The sequence below is a fragment of the Scleropages formosus genome, chromosome 14 (genome assembly GCF_900964775.1).
Source record: "Scleropages formosus chromosome 14, fSclFor1.1, whole genome shotgun sequence".
Taxonomy (NCBI): domain Eukaryota; kingdom Metazoa; phylum Chordata; class Actinopteri; order Osteoglossiformes; family Osteoglossidae; genus Scleropages; species Scleropages formosus.
Genome location: NC_041819.1, coordinates 1,473,082 through 1,500,042, shown reverse-complemented (window position 1 = coordinate 1,500,042; position 26,961 = coordinate 1,473,082). Strand labels below are relative to the sequence as shown.

The following is a 26,961-nucleotide window of genomic DNA, read 5'->3' as shown; positions in this document are numbered from 1 at the left end:
GCACAGGGCGGAGGGCTGGAGGAGGAGGGAGCACACCCAGGACAGGACACCAGTCTGTCGCAAGCCACCCCAGGCAGGACTCGAACCCCAGGCCCCCCAGAGAGTAGGACCCAGCCAAACCCTCTGCGCCACCACACCCCCCGTGGTTTTACTTAAGTTAGAGCATATATAATTGATGGCTATTGTGCAGTTCAGAAATGTTTTAACACAACAGCTATGGATGCATATGAAGTGTGTGATGAAGTGCTTGGCATGACTGAGATGATTAGATCCTGAGTGGTAACAACTCATTTGGCAAGTTGGTATAAAATGGAGAGACGTCCCATGGTACAGGGAGAGGAGGAAGGGATGATGGATGCATCGTTCGTAACTTTATTAATCCCAAAGGAAATTGCACAAGTGGAGGGAAACGAGTGCATCGAAAGGAGAACGATGAATGGCAGGGCAGGTGGGCGCAGAGGGGGAAGAGGGAACGAGTGGTGGACACGTGGTCATCCACAGTTCAGGATGTCAGGGCCCTGGGCGTCTCAGCACTGGGTCAGATGACTGTCTGGACCCAGATGCAGACAGGCAGGGGGGAAGAATGGCATGCACTCCACAATAAGTCATAATTGGGCCGTTTTAATTGGATTACTGCCTGCGCTCAGCCCGGAGCCTGGCTGGGGCCCCTCGGACCCCTCGGTGCCGACTCTTGCGTCACGTCGGATCGAGAACGGATCTGTTGTCTGACATTTCAGAGGAATCCAGGAAACTACTGAGTGTCATGAGTCAGGGGTCAGCATGAGCACAGCAAATAACAAAAAATTACAGACCAAAAACAATAATCTTATGTGGGGCTATTTTAAGTCGTGATGTTGAAATAACTTTTTGTGTGGGGTTGACAGGAGTCAGAGCCTTTCAGCTCTACACATCATGGTGTTTGTGTGAAAAGTTTAAGCAACAGCATTCCCAAACTTGTTCTCCTGCTGAGAAGTGGGCTGCATCCATACGTTCGCTCACTTATGTGTGTGTCTCTCTTGCTTCTCTTTCGCCATCTCTGTGTGTGCACGTAGGGCTCCATTTCGTTTTTTTGCGCTTAAATGAATCCAGTTGGCTGTGTATTTCTACATTTCGGTATCTCTGTGTGTTTCTGTGTGTTTCTGTAATTGAGTCCAGGTTTTTCCTGCCTTTCTGTACTGCACTGGTGTGTGTTCATGTGTTTCTCTCTTCCTGTATTTAGGTGTGCGTGGCACTGTAGGCAGATTTGCGACTGATTACCGTTTGAAGTTCAGCGCCACCATAGATCCCCTGGGGGGGGCAGCTGAGGGGACTCTGAGAAACAGGGCCTCTGTTGTCCCCCTCAGTAACCCCATGTGACCTCTGAGGGTGGTCTTGTTGGCCTCGGCTGTAGGTTTTACACAACACATTTAATGAACAGAGCCCCCTCTGTGATAATGGGGGGTCAAATATGTTTCACCGCTGACCTGCCCTCCAGCTCCTCACCCAGGGACACACTCTCGATCCAATCTCACCGAGATGACCAGTATCGGGCGGCCATACTGAAGTTTGGTCTCTTCTGATATCCTCCTGGCTTTTTTAAGTGATGTATTGAGGCATGGTTTGGTGGGTTGTTTGTTTGCGCTACTTGGAGTGTCCAGCTGGTCTTCGGTTGTGCTACTTTGGTTTCTGAGTCACCCCTACCCCCAGGTTTACTGATTCCACTACATTGGACTTTGAACCTCCATGGAATCTAAGTGTCTGGTTTCCTAGCCTGGAAGTGACTACTGTTTGTCTGGGTAACAATGCCTTAAAGAACAGCTACAGTCTGTCCTCACCTCCCCCTCCATAAGTGTTGGGATTCTGACATTGAAATGTATATTTCCTGCCGTGCACAAAACTGATGTGGATTGCAGATGAAAGGGGGACTATGAGCCAGAGTGAGAGGACGTCATCTTTCGTTTCTGGGTATTTACGTGTGTGGAAGTTTAACCGATTTGTCAAAGTTTGTGTTCTGTGTCAGAACTCTTAGAGGATTTTGTTCCTGTGGATGAAGAAAGAGGGCGTGCCTGTCCCAGCAGACCCTTCTGGATCTGTATTTATGGGTGAACTTGTGAGTGACTTAATTATTTAGCTGATGCTTTTTCAACGTCTTGCAATGTTATGCTTGTATATTAAGCTAAATACAATGATTTGCACATTTATACAGCTGGATGATTTTTACTTTATCAGTTCAGGATATGTACCTTAATCAACGGTAATACAGCAGGAGTCAGGATTCAAACCCTGGACCCTTCGTCGCAAGGTGACAGCTATCTTCCTTCTCATCACTTCTTCGCGATAAGGAGAGGTGGAAAAGGAGTTATTGCTGCATCCATGTTGGTGACGATGACAGTCCAGTTGCCCAAAACTGAATTTTTATGCAATTGGCCACCTCAGAAATACAAATCGATACCAATCTTGGTTTGCCAATGCAATTAATCAATAAATGGCTATCACTTCAGGTTTCTGATAATGACATATTATATAAGGACTATTTTTGGATGAGGATCACAGTAATGAGATTTTAATCCAAATTTCTCAGCCAGTGGTTATTTTTTGTTCCTTACCAGGTAAATGTGGTTTGGATTATAGACAACCAGTCCAGCTCCTTAACCGCTTGTCGTCTTGATTTCTGCTGTTAAAGCTGTAGTCAGCAGCATGGGTTCAGGTATTTTCACTGTTGCTCTGGGACAGTGTAATGATGACGTATCATGATGGAGACTAAGGGGTTGCTCCTCCCCCTTGGTCCTCGCTCCCGCGCGCGCAGGCTGATATACTTGGCCGTGTACACATTTTGTGCCTCGCACGTTTTGGAGATTACTTTAATGTTGTTTATTTTATTGTAAGGACAGCTGTGTGAAATATGTCATCCATAGTTGCCTACAAGATATTAAAAAGAAGAGCTTCCTTTTGTCCGTGTCCGTCTGGATTTATATAATTATACGCCTTTCTGGAATCCACGTGAGGATCTGGGCTAACTCATTAGCCGGATCGTTACAAATGGCGCCCGAACTGTGAATGAACACCCTTAGAAGGAAAGGTTTGGACACTGGACAGTGAGTATATTTGGAGTATCTCTTTGGTGGATGACGAAGGAAGCAGGCGAACTATTTTTGGAATTCGACTTTTTATTTCCTTGCCTCGCGCACTTAAATGTGTACACGGCCAAGTATATCAGCCTGCGCGCGCGGGAGCGAGGACCAACGGGGAGGAGCAACCCCTTAGTCTCCATCATGATACGTCATCATTACAACAGGCATGTGCTATGTCAGTCACATGATCTTGTGTGAAGGCATTGGGGGAAACCAACACATACCTGCTGAGGAGATCTGTGTAGATGTTGGGGCTCCAACAGGAGGGTGAGATAAGTCTGCAGTTAATGCCTTTGGTTATCCGAGCTGACAGGACCACGCTGCTCCTCTCGGGAGGCCAGAGGGCCAATTAGAGAGGGGCACTTTCAGCAGGAGAATGAGACAGACGGTAGGATGCCATCCATCCTTGACGGAGCGTGTACTGGGACCATACCTCCCCAAAAGCAATTCTTTGCTTTGTTTTGTGCCTGTGGAACATGTTGTTTCAGCTCTCCAGGTAGACTTACACTTTCTTCACACTGCAGGCTGACCATTATCAATGAGGCCCTCTGGTGTCTCTGTTAACAGTTAAGATGGATTACTCAAGGTTTGTTGCTCTACTCCCCCACCAATAACCGAATTTCTCATACTATACAGCCTGAGTGTTGGTCCTGTTTGAGAGGTCCCCGTTACAGTTTTGAGCTTGGAAGCTAACGTTTGGGTGAAGTTGTTATGAACCAAATGAAGCCAAAGAGCTTCAGATGAGCATGTTCATGGATGGAGGTCGACTGGACAAGTTCCAATGGACAGCTCTTCAGCATCAGGGGTGAGGAAGCTCTCTGTGCCTCAGGAGACCAAACTGAAAGTCTGCAGACTGTTAAGCTCAAAAAACTTCTCAAATTGGGCGGGAGCTCTATGACGGCTTCATGGCAGATGTGTTTTCCATCAAGTGTAAAGTGTCAAAAGAGACAGGGCAGCCTGAAATATTTAGGGATCACAAATGAGGGGTAAATAGGCCCTGGGACCCAGGTTAAGGGGTACACATTAGCATTCCATATTTGGGCTGTAGGACATCAAAGGATTTATACCACCCATTGAGCTAATAAGCAGGAAATGTCTCAAGTTCAGGAGAAACACGAGGGATTTCCATGCCGGTTCTGTATGCCACATGTGGACTTGCATGTATACCAGTGAGGAGGCCATTGTCCACTTAAATGAATCCAGCTGAAACGGACAGGATGACAGCTGATAATGTTCTTATTGACCCTTCCTTACAGAGCTGGAATGACTTGGTCAGGTCAAATAAGGCATAGTTAGGCCAAGCATTTTTACCCAAGATTTGGTCTATTGCTTCTTTTTTCACCTTAACCCTTTAAAAAGTGACAAGACCCTCGCAGCTCTGTGACCACCATAACGTCACACTTATTGCAGTACAGCTCAGCGCCGGCATTATGACCCCAATGAGTCCTTCGTCACCCTTCCATGGACGTTGTGTTATGGAGCTGACACGTGTCCGTTTTAATTTTTTTACTGTACTCACTTCTTGTTAAATATTTATATACGTCACGGAAGAACACAAGGCTTGGAAAATCTTTGCTTGTGCAATATTTACATGATTCACCGTTATTTTTGTCTCCAGCGAACCTCAGTGAAATGACTAAAGGTATTAGTGAATAGTGGACGTTGGATAAGTTTTGGTTCTCCACTGCCTCCCAGTACCCAGCTGCCTCTTAGCCAAGGACTTTCCCTCAAAGTCAGCGTGCGCCGAAATCAGAGTCTTTGCAGAAAGCTTCCATCTGGTAGCAGCTCAGGTGCTGAGAAAGCATCTTGAGCACAGGCTGACCGTCAAACTCCCTAAACGTAAAAGGACAGGGGATGCGCGCTGTGGATGCAGCCCCGCTCCAGCCAGAGAGCCCGTTTCTCCCCTGAATTAACATGGTGTTCTCACCGGCATCATAGAGGGCTGGCCAGGGGGAGGGGAATCAAAGGACTGTGAAATTAATTTCACCTACCTGTCAGGTTTGGAATACTTGTGTTTAAAATTTTTATAAACCTGCCAGTTGTCCTTGAAAGTGCTCAAGGTGGATGGTTGATAAAGAGAGCGAACAAAAGGGGGGGTGGCAGCTGTGGGGGTGGGGGCAGCAGAAGGAGATAATTTCTCTAAGCCAAAGCCACTCAGATAGACCCTTTCATCCCAAACTTCCCCTTCTTTAAAGTTCCTCCCATGGATTACAAGAACAAAGGGAGATAAATTCCTGGGGAAAGTTTTCTTTAAAAAAAAAGGGGGGAAAAAAAATCAACTTTTAGAGGAACACGCTGACCTGAAAACTATGTATGAATTTATTTTATTTATTTAAGTGTAAATAATGAAATAAATGTCCAGTTTATATTCTGAGAGCTTTTAGCATAAGAACATTATCACATGAGAGGAGACTATGGGGGAAGATTGTTTAATCTGGCACCCGTTTCGAGATGACATTTAAAAATGTTTTTTTTTTCAAACGACTGCTTTTAACAAACACTGGGATAAATGAAGTGGGTCTTGTGAAACCCACTGGCGCTAAAGAAGCCGCAGCAAATAAGTACATCAACTTCCTGCATGTTATCCCTCAGGGATGTTAATTGCCGGGATGCAGGATTTAAGTGTGCGCCACACGTCTGACGTATTTCTAATTAGTCTGGATTTTGTCATGGGCATTTGACATTCTGAATTAGGTTTTAACTTTGCCTTTTAAAGTGGAGTGGATTTTTGTTTGGCGTTTGCGGCTCTATCAACAAGAGCTCCGCTGGACTCCAGTAAAGATGTCGCTGAGCCTAATTAATGTTTCCAAACTGAAGGCGAATGGAGAAGAGACACAACGTATGGAATTTTACCATCTCCACTTCTCAAACCCATTTCCATTCACCCGCACACTCAAGGGTCTCCCAGGTTTTATATAATGCACCCAACCCAAGTGGTGGCAGTACAAAGAAGAACGAAAAGAATGGCACAAGTGGGAAAGTTGCTACAGTGCTGCACCACAATGAGGTGATTCTGACCGAATCCCATGTGGTTGGAGACAGAAAAGGAGGCTCATCATTTTCCTAATGCTTTCCTCCAAAGCAATTTGTAATGTTAAAGTTACAATTATTTACCCATTCATAGAATGCTGGATAATTTTACTTGGGCAATGAAGGGTAATTACATTCCTCAAAGGTACTAGAGGCTGAGGATCAAACCTGCAACCTTCAAATACAAAGTAAGTAGCTCTAACTACTATGCTACCTGCTGTCCTGAAAAATCACTCTGCACTCATTTACATGGGGACACATTAGAAAGACACAAACCAAACTGAGACCTAAAAGACATCCATGAGAATTGAACCCACACCTGTAGAGCACAATAGATTAGCAATCCATCAATTTAGCCACTTAGCCCTCTTGTCACAACATCACATTATCTCCTCATCAAGATCATCATCATCATCATCATTGACATTATGATAGGAAGAGCTGGGAATATATTGGTTGGATCAACCACCTGTGGATTTAACGGCTGTAATTTCGAATCCCACCTGCTATTGTAGTACCCTTGAGCAAGGTACCTAAATTACTCCAGTAAAATTACACAGCTGTATAAATTGGTCGTATGGTCATCACTTAATCTTGAGAGAGATTGAAGCTGATGTCCAGATGTGCTGGAGGCGACGGAACACGGCCGAAGCTTTCCCGATCCAGCACCGGACATCAGTCTTGGCGTCACCATCGTGATAAACAATGCTCCCCAAGTAGGTGAATTTCTCCACTGTCTCCAGTCGTGTCGCATCAACAGTGATGTTGGCTGGCACGCCTACGGGTCCTGTCTTCATGATCTTTGATTTTTCCGAGCTGATACGCAGGCCGATCTTACTGCCTTCGTGGCTGAGTCTCTCGGTTGAGTTTTGGAGCTGGGTTTCGTCTTCGGCGAGCAGGGCCACGTCGTCAGCAAAATCTAGATCTGTCAAGCGATCTTGATCCGTCCAAGGGATGCCTGCTTCAACATACGCAGTTGCCTTTTTCATGAGGAAGTCAAGGGCAACGAGAAAGAGGATCGGTGAAAGGATACAGCCCTGGCGGACGCCAGTAGTGATCTCGAAAAAAGCTGTGTGCCCTGCATCGGTCCTTACGCAGCATAAGGAGTTTAGATACAGATCCTTAAGGACAGTGACGAAGGCTTCTGGGACGCCATAGACCCGGAGGATCGCCCAAAACGAGTCTCGATGGCTACTGTCGAATGCCTTTTTGAAGTCGATAAAGTTGATATAAATTGGATGGCGATATTCCACACATTGCTCGATGATATTTCGTAGGGTGAAGATCTGCTCACAGCAGGAGCGGTCATTATGGAAACCCGCCTGCTCTTCTCACAGCCGTTGGTCGATGGCGCAGCGCAGACGACATAAAAGAACAGCGCAGAAAGGCTTCCCTGGAACCGAAAGGAGCGTGATGCCTTGCCAATTTGCACAGTCGGTGACATTGCCTTTCTTGGGGAGCCGAGCAATGACGTCTTTTCTCCAATCCTCGGGGACTTTCCCCTGGTGCCAGCAGATGTTGAATAGGCGGGTCAGCTGCACAGCCATGGGCTGACCACCCGCTTTCAGGAGCTCTGGGTTGATCTCACTGAATCCAACCGCCTTATTGTTCCTGAACCCTTTGATGGCCATCTTCATCTCTTCGATCGACATATCGCCCATGTTGACATTTAGGTCGTTATGCGCCTCTTCTACGGTGAAATCGTACGTGGCAGGTGGGTCAGGCTGGTTGAGGATGTCTCGAAAACGTTCCATCCACCTTTTGTCCTGTTCGGCTTTGGTCAGGAGAAGCTTTCCATGTTTATCTTTAATTGGAATGTTCGAATAGCGCCGCAATCTTGTGAGCTCGCTAACGATTCGGTAAAGTGTTCTGGAGTCGCCACGATCCGCCGCGTCCTGGGCCTCCGCCCCCTTTCGTAGGAGCCAGTCTTTCTTGTCTCGATGACATGATCGTTTGACTTGACGGTCAAGGTCGGCGTATAGTGTAGTCGCGAGTGCTTGTTCTTTCCCAGCGTCAGCCTGATCCCTACTCTGTTTCGCTCTTCGTCTTTCATCGATCAGTTGCCATGTCCTGTCTTGGATCCATCGTTCTTTAATCTTTCCCCGTCAGCGCCCAATCTTCTTGTCTGCACAACTCTGGATGAGATGGTTTTCATCATCGTCCAACTGTCTTCAATGTTGGCAATATCAGCAAGGGTCTCGAACCGATTTCGGAGGTCAAGTGCAAACCCTTTGGTGGTATCTTGCTCTTTAAGCTTTTCTAAGGCAAATGGACACTTGACCACGACTTGTCTTTGGTGTTTGAGTCTGAGCTTGAGATTCGCCCGGACTAGATAATGATCAGAGCCAACATCCGCTGCCCTGTAGACCTGTGCATCGCGGAGAGATTTCCGCAATCGTCGACTGATGCAGATGTGATCGATCTCATTAAAGGTGACGCCGTCCGGCACACGCACGTCTTCTTGTGAATAAGACGATGTTGAAAGAAGGTGTTACCAGGTTGTTATGGTCGCAGAACGAGATCAGCTGCTCGCCGTTGTCACTCAGACGTTCCGATGATACAAAAGGACCAACGATAGACTCAAATCCGTTTCGATCACCGCCCAGCTGTGCGTTGAAATCACCAAGGAGGATCTTCAAGTCACGATGAGGTATTTCGTTGAGAGTATCTTGTAGTTGGCCGTAAAACTCATCCTTGTCAGCGTCATCAGCGTTGTCAGTCGGTGCATAGATTTGAACGATAGTAATTTGGATGTTCTTGGTCTGGAGGCGTGCGGTGATTACCCTGTCACTCACAGGTTTCCATCTGATGAGGGATTCAGCCGCTCGTTTGCTCAGAACGATACCGATACCTCGTTCATGGCACTCTGTAGGACCGGAGAACAGGATGATCTTACTGTCACTGACCAATTGTCCACTGTCGATCCACCGTACCTCACTAATTCCCAGTGCATGGAGACGATAATTGTCGAATTCCCGGAGGAGTTGGGCAAGCCGGCCGGCTTGGTAAAGTGTGCGAATGTTCCAGGTGCCAAGTCTAGTAATCGTTTTTGCCAAGAAAATCGCATCCTTCTTCAAGCATTGGACCCCATCGCTGGTTTGCTCCGACGCCGTCATCTGGCAAGGACCTGATTTGCTCGCAGGAATAGTAGCTGAGGAGATAGTCGTCGTTTCTTTAGCAGCATGGGTTTTATGGGATGGGTCGCTAGCCCGATGCCCAACCCTCCTCCTTTCTCATCCAGGCTTGGGACCGGCAACGGCGGAGTTGTATAAATTGGTTAATAACTGTAAATATCTTAACATTGTATGTCACTTTAGATAAAAGTGTCAATCATCATCTCGCACTAAGGTGGGTCTTCAAATGCAGCTTAGAGGATAAACATTTACATTGAGCTAATGCTTTTCTCCAAAGCACACACACACATTTTCAGAACCGCTTGTCCCCTACGGGGTCACGGGGAACCGGAGCCTACCCGGTAACACAGGGCGTAAGGCCGGAGGGGGAGGGGACACACCCAGGACAGGACGCCAATCCATCGCAAGGCACCCCAAGCGGGACTCGAACCCCAGACCCACCGGACAGCAGGACGGTGGTCCAACCCACTGCACCATTCTCCAAAGCAGCTTACAATTATTTGCCCATCTATACAGCTGGATAATTTTACTTGTGCAATTTTAGGGTAAGTACCTTGCTCAGGAGTACTGCAACCAGAGCTGAGACTCAAACCTACAACCTTTGGGTCTAAAGGTAGTAGCTCTAACCACTACACTACCAGCTCTCCCATTCACACTGCCTTAATGGTCTCCAGAAGGTTCCAGTCTCCAGTCTAAATGCAGAGTTTTTCCAGTACATTTCTGGAATGTGAAGGCTTCAGTGCGATTGTGCTTGGGGTGTGTAAACAGCCACAGGAGCCTTCCTGATTGATGCTGGCAGGGGCTGTGTTTGGGACTAGCGGGTGCGGCCCTGCAGCGGGATTCTGCTAATTAGCTCCGAAAATGGACGCCCCTGGAGAGCACCTGGTGGAGGAGTGGAAGACACCAGCGTGCGCTCGGGTGCTGCCGTGCTTCACGGAAAACGCCGGCAACAGGAACAGCAGATGCTACGTTCACGAGGAGAGTGCTCAATGGGAAAGAGGCAACTGCACATCATTTGAAGGGTTTCTCTGCGTGACGCCAGTGGGCCTTTCGGAGACTGGCGGACCTCCCACCCATGTCACAGAGGTGCGGTCTGCATTTTGGAAACCTTTCTTTTCCTTGAGATGAGGGAAAAGTGCTGTACCCACGACTCTCACTCGAGTTTCTCCAGTACGTGACTTAATGATCCGCATTTGCCATTTGCTCAAAGTCCTTCGGTTTTCAGCACTCAGCTTTGATTTAAAAGCTGACTTTCGTGCTGCGACAGACTGCTCTGCCGCCTGCTGAATACATTAGGAGCATTTCACTGATGTAAAGCTCCTCTCTGAATGTACAAGTTGTAGGTATGTCACAAGTTTTATAGTCAGGTCTTCATTATTTTCATTTTCGTACGCTCTCCATGATGGGATAGAGATTATAAATAATCAGGAACTTTTTTGCCCATGTTTCTGTTCAGCAGACATCCATGTGAGAGGGCTGTTTTCACAGCTCCACCGACACGCTGCCAGTTAGAGCCACCTGGCCGGGATTAATGTCCGTGCACGTTAGCGTCAGCGTATCGTTGACCCTTGCCCTTCTCCTCTTGATTAAATTGGAGAGTTCCACTGAGTGCTGTTCAGTTCTCACGCCTCCATCCCACCTCCTCCTATTTTTTTTTTAAATATAGTCTGTATCTCACATCACTTCCCTATTGGCAGCATTCTGGCTAATCTCAAATAAGAGACTTAAGAAATAAGGGTGTGTGTGTGTGTGTGTGTGTGTGTGTGTGTGTGTGTGTGTGTGTGTGTGTGTGTGTGTGTGTGTGTGTGGGTAAAGCAGGGACCCAAATGACTGCAACATGGGGTTCCACCTCTGAGAGTGAGAACTTATTCATGGGTACTACAGCAAGAACCCCTCCTGGGACACATACATGTCCTTAACCACTGCTGGCTGCTGCTGCAGGTCCTTTTTTCAATTATCCCGCGCCGTCAAAGAAAAAGCCACTGGTGACTCAGCAGTGGTGTGTCCCAGAAACGTGTCTCATGCACATTTACACCACAGTTATGACTGCTGTGTGTCACAGAGGCCGCAGGTGCCACCGCGCACACCTTGAAACAGCGCCCCCGAGCGCGTCCTTTACGCCTCGTTACCCAAGAAAGCCAGAGCCTAACGCAAATTAAATACCTTTATTTGTTTCCACGGGATATTTTAAAGGGCTCCTGTGTAATTCTTGGCCAGGCGTGTAATTTACTTGGTTTTACGAGCGCAGTTTGTGATGGATTAATGTGGCCTATTCATCAGGGCTGATATTAATAATAGCCCAGATCCCTCACCTGTCAGGGCTACACAGCTCTTTAAATATTACCTGCCAGGAAATCTCAGAGTATTTCAGGCCACCTCTCTGCATGATAATCTGACACAGGTCCCCTCTCCTGGCCTTGTATTCAATTAGAGCTCCCGTACTCGGCGCCTGGCACACGTATTAAATCTCTGTCAGCTCTCGCTTTGGGCCGCTGCTGCGTGCCTCCTATAAATCACTTGCACTGATGGACCCCGTTGCTGTTCCCTATGGGAGACTGCGGACGCCTTTGGGCCGAAGTGGGAGATGTGCACCTGTCAGTCCAGTGGGACCATGTGGCCCCACCGCTGGTGCCACTCACCTGCTCACCACCGCATGAAATGGTTTTCTTTTGCCATTAGCGCCGCAGGAATTGGCTGCCCTCCCTTTTTCCCCACGCCGGAGGCCAATCCAGCCGTCTGGCCCTCACTCCCTGTAAATAAAGATGCCATTAGACCACCGTTCCGGGCCCCTGGGCCTCACGCCCAAGGGATGGGATTTCCATCAAAGCTGAGCTGTGGTAGGACTCCGGCGGAAGGATTCGGTGATCACCTCTCTGGGAGGACATGCTCACGACATCACACTCGTACGACATAACTGTAATTGCCCCCGAGACCTGATGGTGCGTGGCAGCGAAGCGCTCTGGGGGCTCATTATGGAAGCGTTCCACTCTGGGGGTCAGAGCAGCGGACACAGAAACGAGTTTCCCCTTCCCAGATCAGAGCAGTACCCTCCACGGGTATTGTAGGGCAAGGAGGGGTGTGTCAGGGGAGCTCTTCTCTCTGCTCTCCACCCTCGAGCTATACTTATACTAGCAAGCTGCAGAGCTGTACACAAAGGGCAGTTGGTTCTGTTATGCTTCTGTTTTTCCCTCAGTGGTGCGAGCAGAATGTGTAACATTGATTCATGAAGAACATTCCACTCAAGGACTCACAACGATGGGGAAGCACGATGGCTCAGCAGGTAGCGCTGGCGCCTCACAGCTCCTGGGCTCTGCGTTCAGGTGTAGACCGAAACGTGGCTCAGCCTGTGGAGTTTACGTGTTCTTCCCGTGTTCATATGTGTTTCCTACCACAGTCCCAAGACGCATGTTTCGAGTGGATTGGTGACCCTGAATTGCAACGGTGTGTGAACATGTGAGTGAATGAGCGTGTGTGTTACATTGCTTTTTTTGTGTGAGTGGGAACATTGTTATAACCAGCTTAATATAGTGTCTATCAGTGTAAGTCACCTTGGACAAAGGCGTCTGCTAAATTATACAATGATTCAGAGAAAGGTATTCAGAAGGGCTGAATGTGTAGCAGCAAGGGGAATAGTGGTTAGAACTCCTGCTTTTAGACCTGAAGGTTGTAGGTTTAAGACCCACCTCCCACTGTAATACTGTTGAGCAAGGCCCTTGCCCTAAATTGCTCTAGTACAGTTACACAGTAGTATAAAGGGGTAAATACTTCTAAGATGCTTTGGCAAAATGTATCAGCTAAATTAATGAAACTATTAATCCCAGAAAGAAATTCACTTTTCAGCAATGTACACTGATACACAAATATGACATATATATACACAGAGAAAGTAACCAAATAAGTGAGTGAATAAATAGGCAACTTGGAAGGACTCAGCTTTGAATCCCTGCTTCTGCTGCCATACCTTCGATCAAGGTACTTCGATCGAAAATTACCGATCTCTATAAATGGCCAACTCAGTACATAACTCTTATTTTTAACAATATTGTAAGTCTTTTTTGAGAAAACCATTAGTCATACAGATAGCTGAAAATGTTCCCCTCTCACGTCCTGTCTCAATGAAACAGTAAATGAAGGAGTACGTTGCCACTTCTTTAACTGATCTGACATATTATTGGGTAAATCTGAAAAATTTAAAAGAGTCCTGCAGTCAGAGCCAAACACTCATGTCCATGTTCTCCACTTTTACCTTTGGAAAACATAACAGTTAAGTCCTGTGTTGCACCCAGGACTCCTATTGTTCCGGAACGTTCTCGGTGAGGTGTTGTTAAATTCTAATGTGGCATTTTTTTAACCCCGTTCCTTCACTTGGCATAAATACTAAATGACTCACGGAGAATGGTTGCTGGCCAGATTTTGTTTCTATGTTTTTTCTTTTTTTTTTTTTCTTCTTTTCCTAGCGCTAATGACGCCGCAGTAATGCTACTGTGTCAAGTAAATCACCCCAGCTATCGTGGCCTCGGTGACCCCATTGCTTTTCACGTTCCCCCATTTCTGTTTGCTCAGCCCCTGGAGCACGCTAAATCTCATTGATCTAATCACTTTAGATGCATATGCAATTCAGGAGTCGGGATTCGAGTGCTCACAAACTCCGGCGTGCTGCTGCCGCACAGCTGGTAGGCACACATACGCAGGCGCAGACGCAGAATGAATTGATGGCAAAAATTACAGATGTGTTCCGATAAAGGAATGTAAACAGATCATTAACAAGCTTAGAATCACTTGCACTGTGGCCCCAGGCATCGTTACCATAGCAAGGAGTCGAGTCGAGTTCCCACTTTTCCCCCGTCTTAAAAGTGAGCGGTGCTGAGCTGCCAATGTGAGGACTGTGCCAAGGTCAGTTCAGAACACAGCCTAGTGTGTCCTGGGAACGGCTGACCACTGGATGTTCCGGTTGTGTGTGTGTGTGTGTGTGTGTGTGTGTGTGTGTGTGTGTGTGTGTGTGTGTGTGTGTGTGTGTGTGTGTGTACACACGCACGCGCATGTGGAGACAACTGGAGTATCACGCCTGCTCCACAGAACATGCTGAGTTCCAGAGCAGCAGTAGATTGTTTTACATAAGGCAGATCTGACCTAGAACATCACAATTTAATCTGATCAGATGAAGTTCTCTATCCTGTCAGATGTGGTGCACTGACCTTGACCTACTCCCTTTTCCATTCTCCTGGACCCTGCTTTTACATCCCCGCCTACCTTGTGCTTTTCCATGGCGAACCTGAGGTCTCATCTGCGCGAGGCTATGTCTTGGGTTCGAAAAGCCTCGCTAGGCATTCCTCAGGGCCGTTGTAAGCTTGTGTCTGCTGTACTCTCTGTTCCCTGATAAGGAGAAGATAACGATGGATTGAGTCATCGAGGGATTGGCTTATTGACTGATTGATTGAAGACCAGGCTTAGTTCTGCCAGACTCTATCTCTCCATCGTTCTCCCTTAATGACATAAATAGCTTCATTTACATATTTGGAGTTTTTTTGGAAAATTAAGTACATCTGTCATTGTGCTACATATGCAGGAAATGCCTTATTTTGGTGCAGTGTTTTAGCAGGAAACCCAGTGGTATAAATAGTGAAGATAATTAAGGGACTCATTGGACCAATGGGAATGGACCATGGCGAAACACTGCACTCATGGGTGCCCTGGGACTGTGTTTGACACGTGTGATATAGACCTTCCCGTCAGTGTCACAGCTCTCCCCCCAGCCGTCTGTTTCTTAAGCTCTTGTTCCCAGGCACCCTCGCACCGCCACCACGTTCAGTCTCTCCCTCTGCCGCCCCGAAGCCTCGAAGGCATCGCTGTATCGGAGAAGATGTTTAATATGCAGCCTGGCCCGCGGCCGTTATGAAAGGGGGGGATCTGGGAGTGATGCTGGAGCGGGGAGAAAGGATGCTTAAGCCGGGATCATTGAGACGGATGGCACCATTTTCCCCCACGTTGCCCCCGGAGAGAGAAGTCCGTTTCCCGTAATGGTTTTAACCTTGCTCTGTCGAACGGCACTCATCTCGCCGGCGTCGTTTTTTCCATGCGTCGGGTGGTACTGCTCACAGTGTGGGAAATTACTGTGTCGACATGCTGGTCGTTTTAGTCGGAAATTGATGCATCTCAAATCATTTCGGGCTTGTTTGGTCTCTCTGTTTCCTTCCCCTTCTGAAAGAGGAGAAAGTCATCCTTTCCATTCTACTGGTCCTTTGTAAAGTTTAAATCTCAGTGCGTGAGCAAAGGAGTGTTGAAAAATAGGACACTGGTTTAAACAAATCACATTGCTGGAAGAAGCTGGGATCTTTTCAGAGGCCTTTCTGCAATAAGTCTCCTCTGCCAGTGGATGAGGATGGAGGATTATTGTACTCAACCAGGTCGCCACGATCATCAAGCTCAGCATGTCCCTTCCTCCAGCTGCTTGCGGCACTTTGGGCGGGATGGCGGCCAGCCGCTTCCTGTTTGCAGTAACTCTATATGGATTCAGGGCCCGGGCCACAGCAGTCTGAATGCCGAGGTGCCCCTGGGGACCCCTCTGCACTCTCAGCCTCTATTAGCCCTTAATTACAGGCTCAAGCATCTGTATGAACAGGAAGTGGAGCCGCCATTTCATAAGCTTACAGCAAACCCATACGTGGCAGCTCAGGTGTAGGTTAGAACCTGGATCATGGTATTTGGAGTTTGCATGTTCTCCCTGTGATTGCAGTCTGAAGGCATGCATTGAAGAAGTAAATGGTAAACCTCTTCTGTATACCTTCCATTACCATGAAAACCACTCAACGGCACTTGCTCTACCCTACAGCTAACCCACATACACAGCCCAGCGTACCTCATTGAACTCTGGCCCATTTGTCTTTACCCTGTCATTTTACCACTCACACCTACCCCCCTTACTGTACATTTTGCTCTAGACTCAACTACCACACCTTCGGTCTCCATCTCTGATCCTTTTTATTATCCTGCTCTAGGAGCCTGCGGGGGGATACAACACTCAACTAGTGACCTGCTATGAGAGCATGGAAAGACAGTATGCCTCTCTCCCCAGGTAAGCCCACCCCTCGCTGGTGTTGGCCCTCTCTCATGACCCTGTGAGTTTTCAGGGTTAACTAAGGGATGAGCTGGGGCACCAATATAGGTCACAACTCTGTCCAGCTCTGACATACCACAGTAATTCTCTTTAAGGCTCATTATTAAAGTGAAGTTTTTGCTTTTGGAGTTATCTCCTTCTTCTAAGCACACCAAGAATTTGCCTGACCAACACTCAGGAGTGTAAAAGTACCAACAATGAAACATGAACGGACACCTTGCACAGTTCTTCTGGCCTAGTCCCAGGAGAGTAACACGGTAAACATCCACTTATTCGGGGCTCGTCTGCTCCTGCAACCAAAAACCAGCTAGGCCAGACATAACAAAAACCAAGACAGAGAAGCAGTGGAGCAGAGCGGGAAGCAGCACGTCGAATGCAGTGAAAAACGTTCATTGTGCCTCCCCCAGCACCCACCCACACCTCCACCCCTACCCCATCACCGAACAAACAGCGGTCGCGTTTATAGAGCTCCTCGGTTTCTTGGGTTATTGCTTTCGCAGATGTGAGTGCGCCAACGTGCTTGAGGCCTCACTCCAGCGTGAGGTGGTAGGGTGGGGGGTGAGACCCTTTCACGTTTTCTCACCTGGGACAGTTCTCACTCAGAGGGAGGGGATGTATCAGGCTCTTCTGTTGAGACTGACTGCAATTTCTTGCCAAAATATAGTGGCGACTCAGCCAGTGGCTCCCAGTGCCCCGCAGCGTCAATACTGCACCGCGGTACATTTATTCCCAACAAAAAAAAGAGAGGAATGCATTTTTCAACACGGAACTTTGCATAAAACCCCATAGGGTCTTCATTCATGCCTCTTTCTTCTTCCACTTTGCTGCAACAGGGCATTTCAGCACCAGTGTTCCTGTCTGTGACAAACAGGTCAAGCTTTCAGTCTGGCTGGTCTTTCAGCACGCTGCCGCTGGTGATCTCCCTCCGCCCCTCAGTCAGCAGTGAGTCAGTGTCTCGCTGCAGTCTGGTGGGATCCCAGGAGCCCTGTGGTTTGGTGGCTGCACTGGGGGGATGGCGGGAGGGGCTGCATCGCAGGGCCCACGGTCACCAGCCGCTCGCTCCTCCATATGAACCCAATTAAGCTCGTTACCAAGGCAAAGCGTGCGGGCACCGACCATGCGGCAAAGTGCTGGGCTATCCAATCAGAGCTGGCCCTTGACCTCTCCCTGCAGCTTATCGGATTATCCATCTGAGGCAAAGTTCTGTGCAGATTCGGCAGTCCCTTTGATTTCCCTGCAGGAGCGATAATTGAATGATTAATGCACAGATGGTGGCCTCCATGTCTGACCTCGGCCGAGAGGGAGCGCACTCCCCTCCAACGCTGTGCAGCAGGTAGCACGGTTAAGGACACACACCTGTAACCTGAAGGTTGCTAGCTGTCAAGGCATGGAGGGTCTTGCGTGAAAGAGACTTAACCTGAATTTGCACTGTAAAATATCCAAATTCATAAATGACAAAAAATGGTAAGTTACTTTGGATAAAAGCACAGGCTATTAATTAAAAGAATTCATTCATTCATTATTAGTAACAGCTTGTCCAATTCAGGGTCACGGTAATCCAGAGCCTATCCTGGGCAAAAGGCAGGGTACATCCTGTGTGGGATGACAGCCCAATGCAGAATAGTAGTAACAGTATTTGGATTTGCACTTCTCACCTAGATGTGTTGCCCTGCCTCTTCAGCATTCTAGTTAAAAAGCAACCCCACTCCCAGTTCCACACAAACCTGCCACACCGCTTGCTTCCGTACTCTGAAGGGCCAAAATCAACCTGGAGCATGTTCTGATGCCGGGGCGTACAGGCAGGTGATCTGGAGAGTTGCTGTTTACTCCCTTTGTTTGTACACGTCCTGGTGCTTCTGTCTTGAGGTGCATGAGGGCAACCAAGCAGTCTGCCATACGTTCTTAAATCTTCCCAAGGGCGTAGACAGCACCATGTGTAACATGAGAAGTAAGAACACCAGGTTGCCGACAGCAGATTGAAGACTCCGGGTCTAATTCTTGACATATCATTGATGTATAGTGATCTTGATCTTATGATGAATGTTGGGAAATGGAAAGTGGAGCGGTACTTTAATCTACTAAGACTTACTGAAAAAAAATCCATCTTTTCTTTTTTTTTTTTTGCTTTTTCTCTGTTTTACAATCTCATAAAATTTGAAAGATGTATGGGCAACCCTGACTGGAGTATCATGTTAACATCTGATATATGTCTTGCAGAGTTCAAAGTCTGCATGTCTGAATGCAGCGTGTAATCTAAATGTTTAGTCTTAATACTAGAGCAAGCTGGCATCAGGTGGGAGGAAAGATGATAAGACTCATTTCTTATTCTTTTGCCTCAACCTTTTATAGATAAGTTACAGATGGCAATCGGTTTGAACATCATCATCTTTTAGAGTTTTAAAAAATAATACATTTAATGCCCTTCTGAAAGAGCAGGCATCCTTGGGGGTGTGATTGATGGCTCTGTCCTGCTAGAGCAATCAAATGTGCGCCTGCGACTAACGGCACCATTAATATGTGCTTTACTGCAACCGAAATGGACAATTCTTTCAGAAGCAATCACTGGAAACCAGCTTTTCATTATTATTCATCTGAATAAGAAATGCATGCTAAGCACTGTTGCTGTAGAGTGAGAAGTAAATAGTGGGGAAAAGAAGAAAAGAGTAAGATGGTATATTGGACTGCAGACCTGTGTAGAAAACTCACCATGTGAGTAGAGGAAGCAGAGATGTGTTTTTATTGTCTTGGCTATTTGGTGTTGCTGTGGCAACCAGCACACACCCCCTCCTCACCCATGAAGGCTGGTACAGTACCCCTCACTCAGTCTCTCTCTCTCTCTCTCTCTCACACACACACACACACACACACACACACACACAGAGAGGACATTTCTGGGGGTTGTTGGGTAAGACAAGACAGTGTTTTAAGTAGAAATGGGCAATTAGTTAAAATTCAAACCTTTCATGTGTCTCAGTGGTCTTTCCTTTGAAAGGGTTCAGGACGTGAGATTTAAGTTTACACCTTGACGCAAACGCATTAGACACGGCAGCAAACGCAGCTGCAAGGTGCTGATCCAGGCTTCAGCACGCTTTCCCGCGGGAGCGCACCGAGGTGAGAATAAAGGGTCCCCCGTGGCTGATGGGCTGTGAAATATGAGCCACGGCACAGAGTCTCACCCCCTCCAATCAGAGGGATAAGAGCACAGGCGTGACTTTCATTAGAGTCGTCTTCCCTGGAACGCTTCTCGGCTCGCCTTCTCCGAGCCGGCCCAGTGATGCGAGGCAAACGCCGGGTTAATGACTTTGAGAAATCTGGGTTAATTGTAACGTCTGTGCGCCTTCCCAAAGTACCTAGGTATCATTTCTGAGTGAAGCTCACAAGGAGAGGCTGGGTGTTATAGAAATCTCTAGAATGTGTGCTTAGGTGTTCAAAAGGCCTGGCATATCTCGGGCGTCTTTGAAAATCCCCATCCCAGACATTATTAGCAACAGGTGCTGACCTCTGGCATTCCCAGATCTCCCTTGGGTAATTCCACCCATTCAGGCTGGTATTTTGTTTGCAGGCCTCCAGAGCTATTCCTGTTTCTCGTGCAATGCAGGATTCCTCCTGCTCACACACCTGTAGATGTCCCGCGCCTTTGTGGCCACAAAGTATTCCACACACGTGTGGAAGATCCCACAAAGGCCACTTCTCCTTGCCGGCTATGAAACTGCCACTGATTTACTGATCTACTCCATCTCACTCCACCGTTTATGTGACCTTTTTGCTTAAAAGTACATCAGAGGGCCCTATTATCTGTGTTCTGTGAACTAAGTGACAGGATTCACATCCTTGTGTCCACTCTGCAAGAGCCAGGACCTTACCATCTGTTAACGCTCCAGCAAACAATTAGCACTTAATAGACTTCATAAGAGCTCACGGAATTCATTCAAGTTGAAAAGGTTTTTGCTCAGGCAGCTCTGCTATAGATATATCTAAAGCCCCAGTATATAAATAAATAGAGTAAGAATTCTTATTTTCTCTGAAATTGAACCTTGTTCATCACCCTCTATGACCTGCCTCTAATGGAAAACCAACAGACCTGCGTGGTCCTCCCAATCCCATAATCCGTGCTGGGGGAAGTGCAGTGATGTCATTTGACCCTCAGGGTCAAGGGGTTGTCTGTGGGGCAAGAAGTTAAAGCACAAAGTTTTTGCAGACAGCTGAAACAACAGGGCTTCCAACCGAGCAAGAGGGTCAGGACGAGGTGTTAGCCATGCACCCAGGTGTCCCCTGGGTAACAAGCTCCTTTCTGGGGAAGTGTCATTCACATTAGGCATAGGGACACAAAAAGGGTTATGTAAGCAACACAGTTTCTTTGTATTTATTTATGTTAATCAGCAGGACAGTTCAAGTCTTACCTAAATAGGTGGTAAATTTGCCTTCTAGCAGATGATAAGGTGAAAAAACTGGCCTCCCGGGTAGGATTAGTGCCATTGAATCAAGGTCAACCATTTGTGTGGTTTACATGTTAGAAGTGGGTATGGAAGGGGTCTGCTTTTGTCTTCTTCCACACATGTCTTTGGAGGGAGACTAGTGCATCCACCCAAAACCAATGCAAACAAATATAGGGAGAAAGAAAAAATAAACTTCACACAATCCAAATGCAAATCCAGACCCAAAACTATAGCCCAGGTTCTGTGAGGCACCAGTGCTGCCCGCTGTGCCCCCATCCTGCCTGCATTTGATTGATGAGGAGGACTCATGAAGGGGCAGCATTCGTAGCCTTTCTTGCGTCAACCTGTCCAACATTAAAGGACTTTGCTAGAAGCTATGCCCACCCTAACCGGGTGCTGAGCATATTCCCTCATAGCTTCTATCGTTTTACAGGTTGCGTCTTTAGGTTTGTCCGTGACACAGCCAGTTTTTCTTTCATTATTTTCACCCCCCAACCCCCCATTGCACTTTTGTTGTGGTCTCTCATTCTGCCCAGAATAAATAAACCTCCGGTGTTATTTCATTCTAAATGGATTACGGTGAAATGGAGAGGCGGTAATGAAATCTGATTTTGGAGATGAAACCTGGTTACCTCAAGTTTCATAAGTGCTAAACTGTATCAGAGAAGCCCAGCTGCCAACAGCAGTACTCACTTCTCCTCCACTCAAACTTTCATTTGTTCGTCGCAAATGAAATTATCCTGATAAATAAGACAATAAGCAAAACAAAAGCCTCAATCCCAGCAGATCCAAAGCTATGCAAACAGATCCAATATTAACTACTAATGGCATTAAAATCAGCTATTAGAGCTCCTGAAGTACTGGAGGTCTGAAATGTAAGACTGAGAAAGGTAAATCCAACCCTTACCCAGCACAGTTCCAGTTAATGAGACAGCATTCTCCCATGCACTTTGACCTCTGTCAGCGCCATCACCGAGAGCTGAGCTGAAGAGGACTCTGGTGCCTCTTTCATGTCCCTGCAGAACTGAGCAGACACGGTCCTGTGACCATCCTCTAACCCTTTTCCGTATTTGTTCTTTGTGAGTGTAATTCCAGCGTTCACCATACCATTCACCACACTTGTTTTCCTGAACTCCGTGACACTGATGTGTGTTTGGTGGCAATCAGCCCGTCATACTGCGTTTGACTTTACCTGAGGAGCTACAGCCGCCGAGCTGTTGATTCCACAGTCGTCACTCCCACACGTCTCTAGCATCGGTGTTTCATCTTTTTGTTGTGGGGTTTACAGCATTTCAGTGTATATTACTCTGTGTTCCTCTATCTGATACCTATTCTAACTCCCTCACGCTCTTCAGCAGGGCAGCTGGTAGCAGCCATCCTACAGGCAGAGCAGAAGGAGGGAACTTGAACTTGGTGGAATTTCCTTCTGATACCGCAAGCAGGTGCAAGGAGCTCCATTTCCGGGAAGCTAGGAATCCATCATGGGTGTGAGATGGAAAGTATTCCTATGTGCAGATCATGTGCAGCTCCTTGTCCAGGGTGTAGAAGGGATGCTTTTCGGGGGTGAGACCTAATAGGTTACAGGCAATTTAATGAGCTCTTTTTTAACTCTAACTCAGGTTCCTACATTGCTGCTGAGCTTTAGACCAGTCATCACCCAGCCTCTCTCCTTCCGCCAAAGCTTCCCTTGCACATCTGTCCAGTTCAGGAGACCTCACAGAGTGTTTCTACAGCAGCAACCTTCCATACAATAGTAGCCCACCACTACCACTCTGCCTTCTTGACCCCTGATACTGGCGCCCATTTGCCTCTCTGAGGCCTAGTCATAAACAATAGGTGGTCTCATCTCTAGCAGGCATAATGGCTCTGAAACCATGGTGTTGAAATAGACTTTATCTTAGCAGGACATCTGTGAAGCACTATTCCAAATGGAGATCCAGTGAGAGGTGCTGAAAGGAGGTTTCACATGGAGGTATCAGACTTTTCTTGCGGTCATGAAGATGGTTCAGTAATCAGGTCTCCATCTGGAAAGTCTTGGTCAATAATCTCACACATGAAAGACGACCTTATCCCACACCCTCACAATGTCCATGGCCATCCCACTGTTAAGCTGATTGAGGCTGATCACCACAGGTGAAGCACATGGTGTTTGAGATGACTGTTCTCGTATCTCTGAGAGTGGAGTGTTGGGAGGTCTTGATACATACAGGGACGGCTGGTTTCGCTCAAGCCTCGGGAGCTGTGGTTTCCTGCCAGTCCTGCAGGGCTCTGTGTGTGTGGCTCACACCTGCAAAGTGTACAACAGCTAATTGATATCTGCAGAAAACAGCAAGATGAACAGTAAGTCTTGAAAAGAGATGTGCCTGTCACACACATACACCCGCCCACACGTGCTAACACACACTGTCGCATGCTGTATATTTTATATATGTGTGCTCTATAAGGTTCGGGTGAACTGAAGAGCGTAAGCCCTGCCTGCCATCTCCAGTCACTGGAACCCAGGTGCAATCCAGGTGCTGACCACAGGGGTTGCCCCCACCCCTGGCTGCAGATCTCACCAGTCCATCTGAGCTGGAAAATTCCGCACACTGCTATGAAACGGGAGCCGTCCCAGGCTGCAGCCATGCGCCTCATGTTACCAGGGATTACCTCTAATCGTCCCTTACCCCAACTTCCCCTTCTCCACCCTACCCCACCCCCCTTGAGACCTGCCGTGCAACCCCCATGCCCGGGACCGCATCCAGCCGGCTGCCTGCCCATCCAACACCTCCCCCCTTAGGAGCAGTGGAAAAGAGTAGGCGGTGTGAAGGCAATGTGACGGGCCCTGCTGTACAGACGCATCAAGCCCTTTGTTTACCGTTAATTATCATTGTTAATCAACAGTTAGCAGAACATTTGAATGTGTTGTTTAGTTTCAGTGAGTCCATCACAGTCTGGCAGCTCAGTGAAGGAACAAGAACACTGTGTTAGCATGCAGTCTGTGCCTCGTACCCTGTGTTTCCTCCATGCCTCCACTACCCTTCACCCTCATCTATAGACCCATGTTGGCCCATGTCTGTGTGGAGCAGACCTCCAAGTCTCAGATCACTGACCCCTTCTGAAACAACAGGTGCCCACTGTGTGAAACCTGCTGTGTGACTTCTGTGAGGGAGACAGCACTAAGAGATTGTGGGTAAAATGTGATTAAAAAAAACCTTTCAGAAAACGCTATTGCAGAGGAGAAGCCGAATGGCAGAATGATGACTGCGCTAACAAAATCCTGTGTTTTCTTTTTTTTTTTTTTTTCCCCCCCCTTTACAGACAATCGGATCCTCAGGATTACCTCTCGCAATCATGGGGTGTCCAAGGGGATGCTGCACATTTCTCAGGCTCCCGGTCTGGGTACCTCAGTTACCCCTCCCAAGATAACTACCAACCCCGAGAGCCAGAGCAAAGGCCCTTGCAGCCCAGGCACGGTGACTTTGGGAAGCACCTGCCCCCAACTCAGCGGAGGGGTCCTCTACGACAGGATGTGCCCCCTTCGCCTCCCATGCCCCTCAGATCCACTCGCTACAAGTCCATGAATCGTGGCCGTCTGGAGCGGTTCACCTACGGGGAAGAGCAGCACCAGGACCCTCGACAGGAGAACATAAAAGCAGCAGTGTAATCCTCACCTGCTGGTGCTGTGCCAACAGGGAATATAAAGCCCAGCTTCTGCCTCGCACGTTAAGATGCTAACAGCTGTTAGCGCTCATCTATGTGTACTATAGATGTCAAGCGGGGCTCTTTTCTGCCTTTTATAGCCCTCTGGATGTCTTGTCTATATTCTGGAATTTCATGTCGCGTGGCCACAAATTCTGCCAAAAAAAAGGGACATGAAAGAAAATGATGGCTTCGGGAAGGCGGCCTTTTATTTTTCAGATGGTCTGTGTGCCCGTTTGGATTGGCCATCTCTCTTTGAGCGTTATAAACACAGACTTCCTATTCATGAGCTGCTTGAGTGATGCCTTCCGGCGATGTTGTGAAGGGCAGAATTAAATTTTTGAGCGGCGTTTTAAATTGAATGTCTGTGAGGTGATTTAGGCCCATTCCATCAGTTCGCCTGCACTGCAGGTACACGACGAAAGACGCGGCCGTGCAGCCAGGCTGATTGACGGCTGTTCCGGGACTTGGCAGTGTTGATTTGAGTGCTCCATGGCCTGGAATACGACGCTCTGCGGACGCATCAATACGGCCATGTCAGAGGCGCCCGCTCCCTCAGGGCTCGGAGCCCGCTGTGGGCCGAGCTGGTGCTGGCACGGTGCCACACCATCACACTTACTGTTCAAACCTCTTCTTTCACTTTGCAGCCCCTGGAGACACTTCCTTCCAGGTGTCACTGCCACCTGTCAGTGCTTCCCAAAACTCGCAAGTCGTTCAATTTTTGATGAAGGACTGCTTTGCTGTTTTTATTGAAAGTTTGCACATATTTAACAATAAAACAGACTATGACTGCAACTGTGTTATGGCCGTATACATAAGCAACTCAGCTTTCTGTAGCACACGAGATGCTAAAACAGACCTCAGCAGCCTCAACACTTGACAGCCTCAACAAGCTGCTGTATGAGCAAGAGGAAGAGCATCCCTGAGACTATGAAGGAACACCATCTGGAGTCTGGAGTAGCAGGAAAGGCATCAGTATCAGGGCTTGAGGTTTGCAGACAAGCCCTTGGGATAGAGATGAGACCCCTTTTATCCTGTCTAGCCACTCCACGACATCTTCGTGAGCAGTGAGAATGCGAGGAATCAGAGGAAAATGGTCAACAGTGTACCAATAGGGTAATACTGTGGGTAGCATTTCTCTAATGGAAACTGACTGTTGATGCTAGGCACTGATCTAACCATTGTTAATAACCACAAATGCATTATAATACTTTCTCGTCCAGGGTGTGCCCTGCCTGGCTCCCTGTGTTTCCTGGATAGGTTCTGGACCATCCCAACCCTGAATTGGACAAGCAATTACTCATTGTGGATGATGTCTGGAATCATTATGCATACATTGTGAAATGACTCCAAGCGTATATAAAATGTTGTTTTTCTGTGAATATGTTTATAACAGTCAACCATCATATGGTGCTCCTGCATTTGATGCACAGAGGCTGCTATCCAAAAGAAAACTTCACAGTGGGTGGTTTGTTGTGTAACATCATTTACCCGTAAAACACAGCAGGTGGTCCATCCTCCCTCGTTGTTTAGCTACAGCATAAAACCATTTTCTACTATCAAGATTCACTCTGAGCTTTTGTAACAAGATTAACCTGATTGTTTCATCACAGCTATTGTGCATATATAGCATTTTGCATTAAATATATATTTTAAAATTTACGTATTTGCGCGTTTTTGTCATTGCGTAAAAGCTCCCGATTCCTCGTCGGTTTTCACAATCTGCCGTCCGTCCTTTCCAATGTGATGTTTTAACATTTTCACCCTTACTTAACCCATCAAACAAAGATAAAGTATATCTTAATTATACGAGATAAAACGAGCCTAACATTCAGCTAATTATTAAATCATCTCTAACAATTAAGTTGTGCTGTGAATGTCTACGGGCTCTCGCTTAGGAATTTAATTTGGCTGATCATGCGCGGCAGCCTTTGCATCGTTAATTTGAAATGGCACAGGCCATTTTATCGGCCTGTGTTTAATTAGCAGATATGCTCCACGATCCAGTGCCCAAGGGCCCGGGAAGCAGGGCCTAATGGGGCAAGATGAGCACCAAAGGGGTTCTGTGACACATCGGCGTGCCTCAGGTCCAGGGAGTTACCAGACATGAAGCAGCAAAGAGTGGACTTCTGGAGTTTTAAGTTCAGCACAAAATAGTGTAGCAGCAGCCTTGGCCACACCTGGGCCTCATCTCCTACTCACATGTAGCCAACAATCCAGAAGGCGTGGTCTTTGCTCCTGCATGCCACAGGTTCTTGGCTCATCCCAGCAAGACCCTTTTGTCCTAAACATGGGAAATTGCTGTCATTCTGCACTGCTGTGGTTGGATGATGCACGAACTTAAGCATCATGTAACCTGGTCCTCTTTGTGTTGTAGAAATGTGATGTTGTGTTTACCGGAGAGATAGACATGGTTTAGCACATGGTCTTTTGTGTGACTTTCCTAATGAATTGAC

The 26,961-nt window shown here is 47.5% G+C and overlaps 1 protein-coding gene across 1 annotated transcript in view; it reads left to right on the top strand.

Annotated features, from left to right (window-relative positions):
- LOC108918456 (partitioning defective 3 homolog B-like) overlaps positions 1–26,106 on the top strand; it is a 182,970-nt gene extending 156,864 nt beyond the window's left edge. Inside the window, exons 22-23 of the mRNA XM_018725718.2 lie at positions 16,270–16,346; positions 24,125–26,106. Of these exons, the coding sequence (XP_018581234.1) occupies positions 16,270–16,346; positions 24,125–24,470 (423 nt within the window). The 3' untranslated portion in view covers positions 24,471–26,106. The remainder of the gene's footprint in view (positions 1–16,269; positions 16,347–24,124) is intronic.
- The last annotated feature ends 855 nt before the right edge of the window (positions 26,107–26,961 follow it).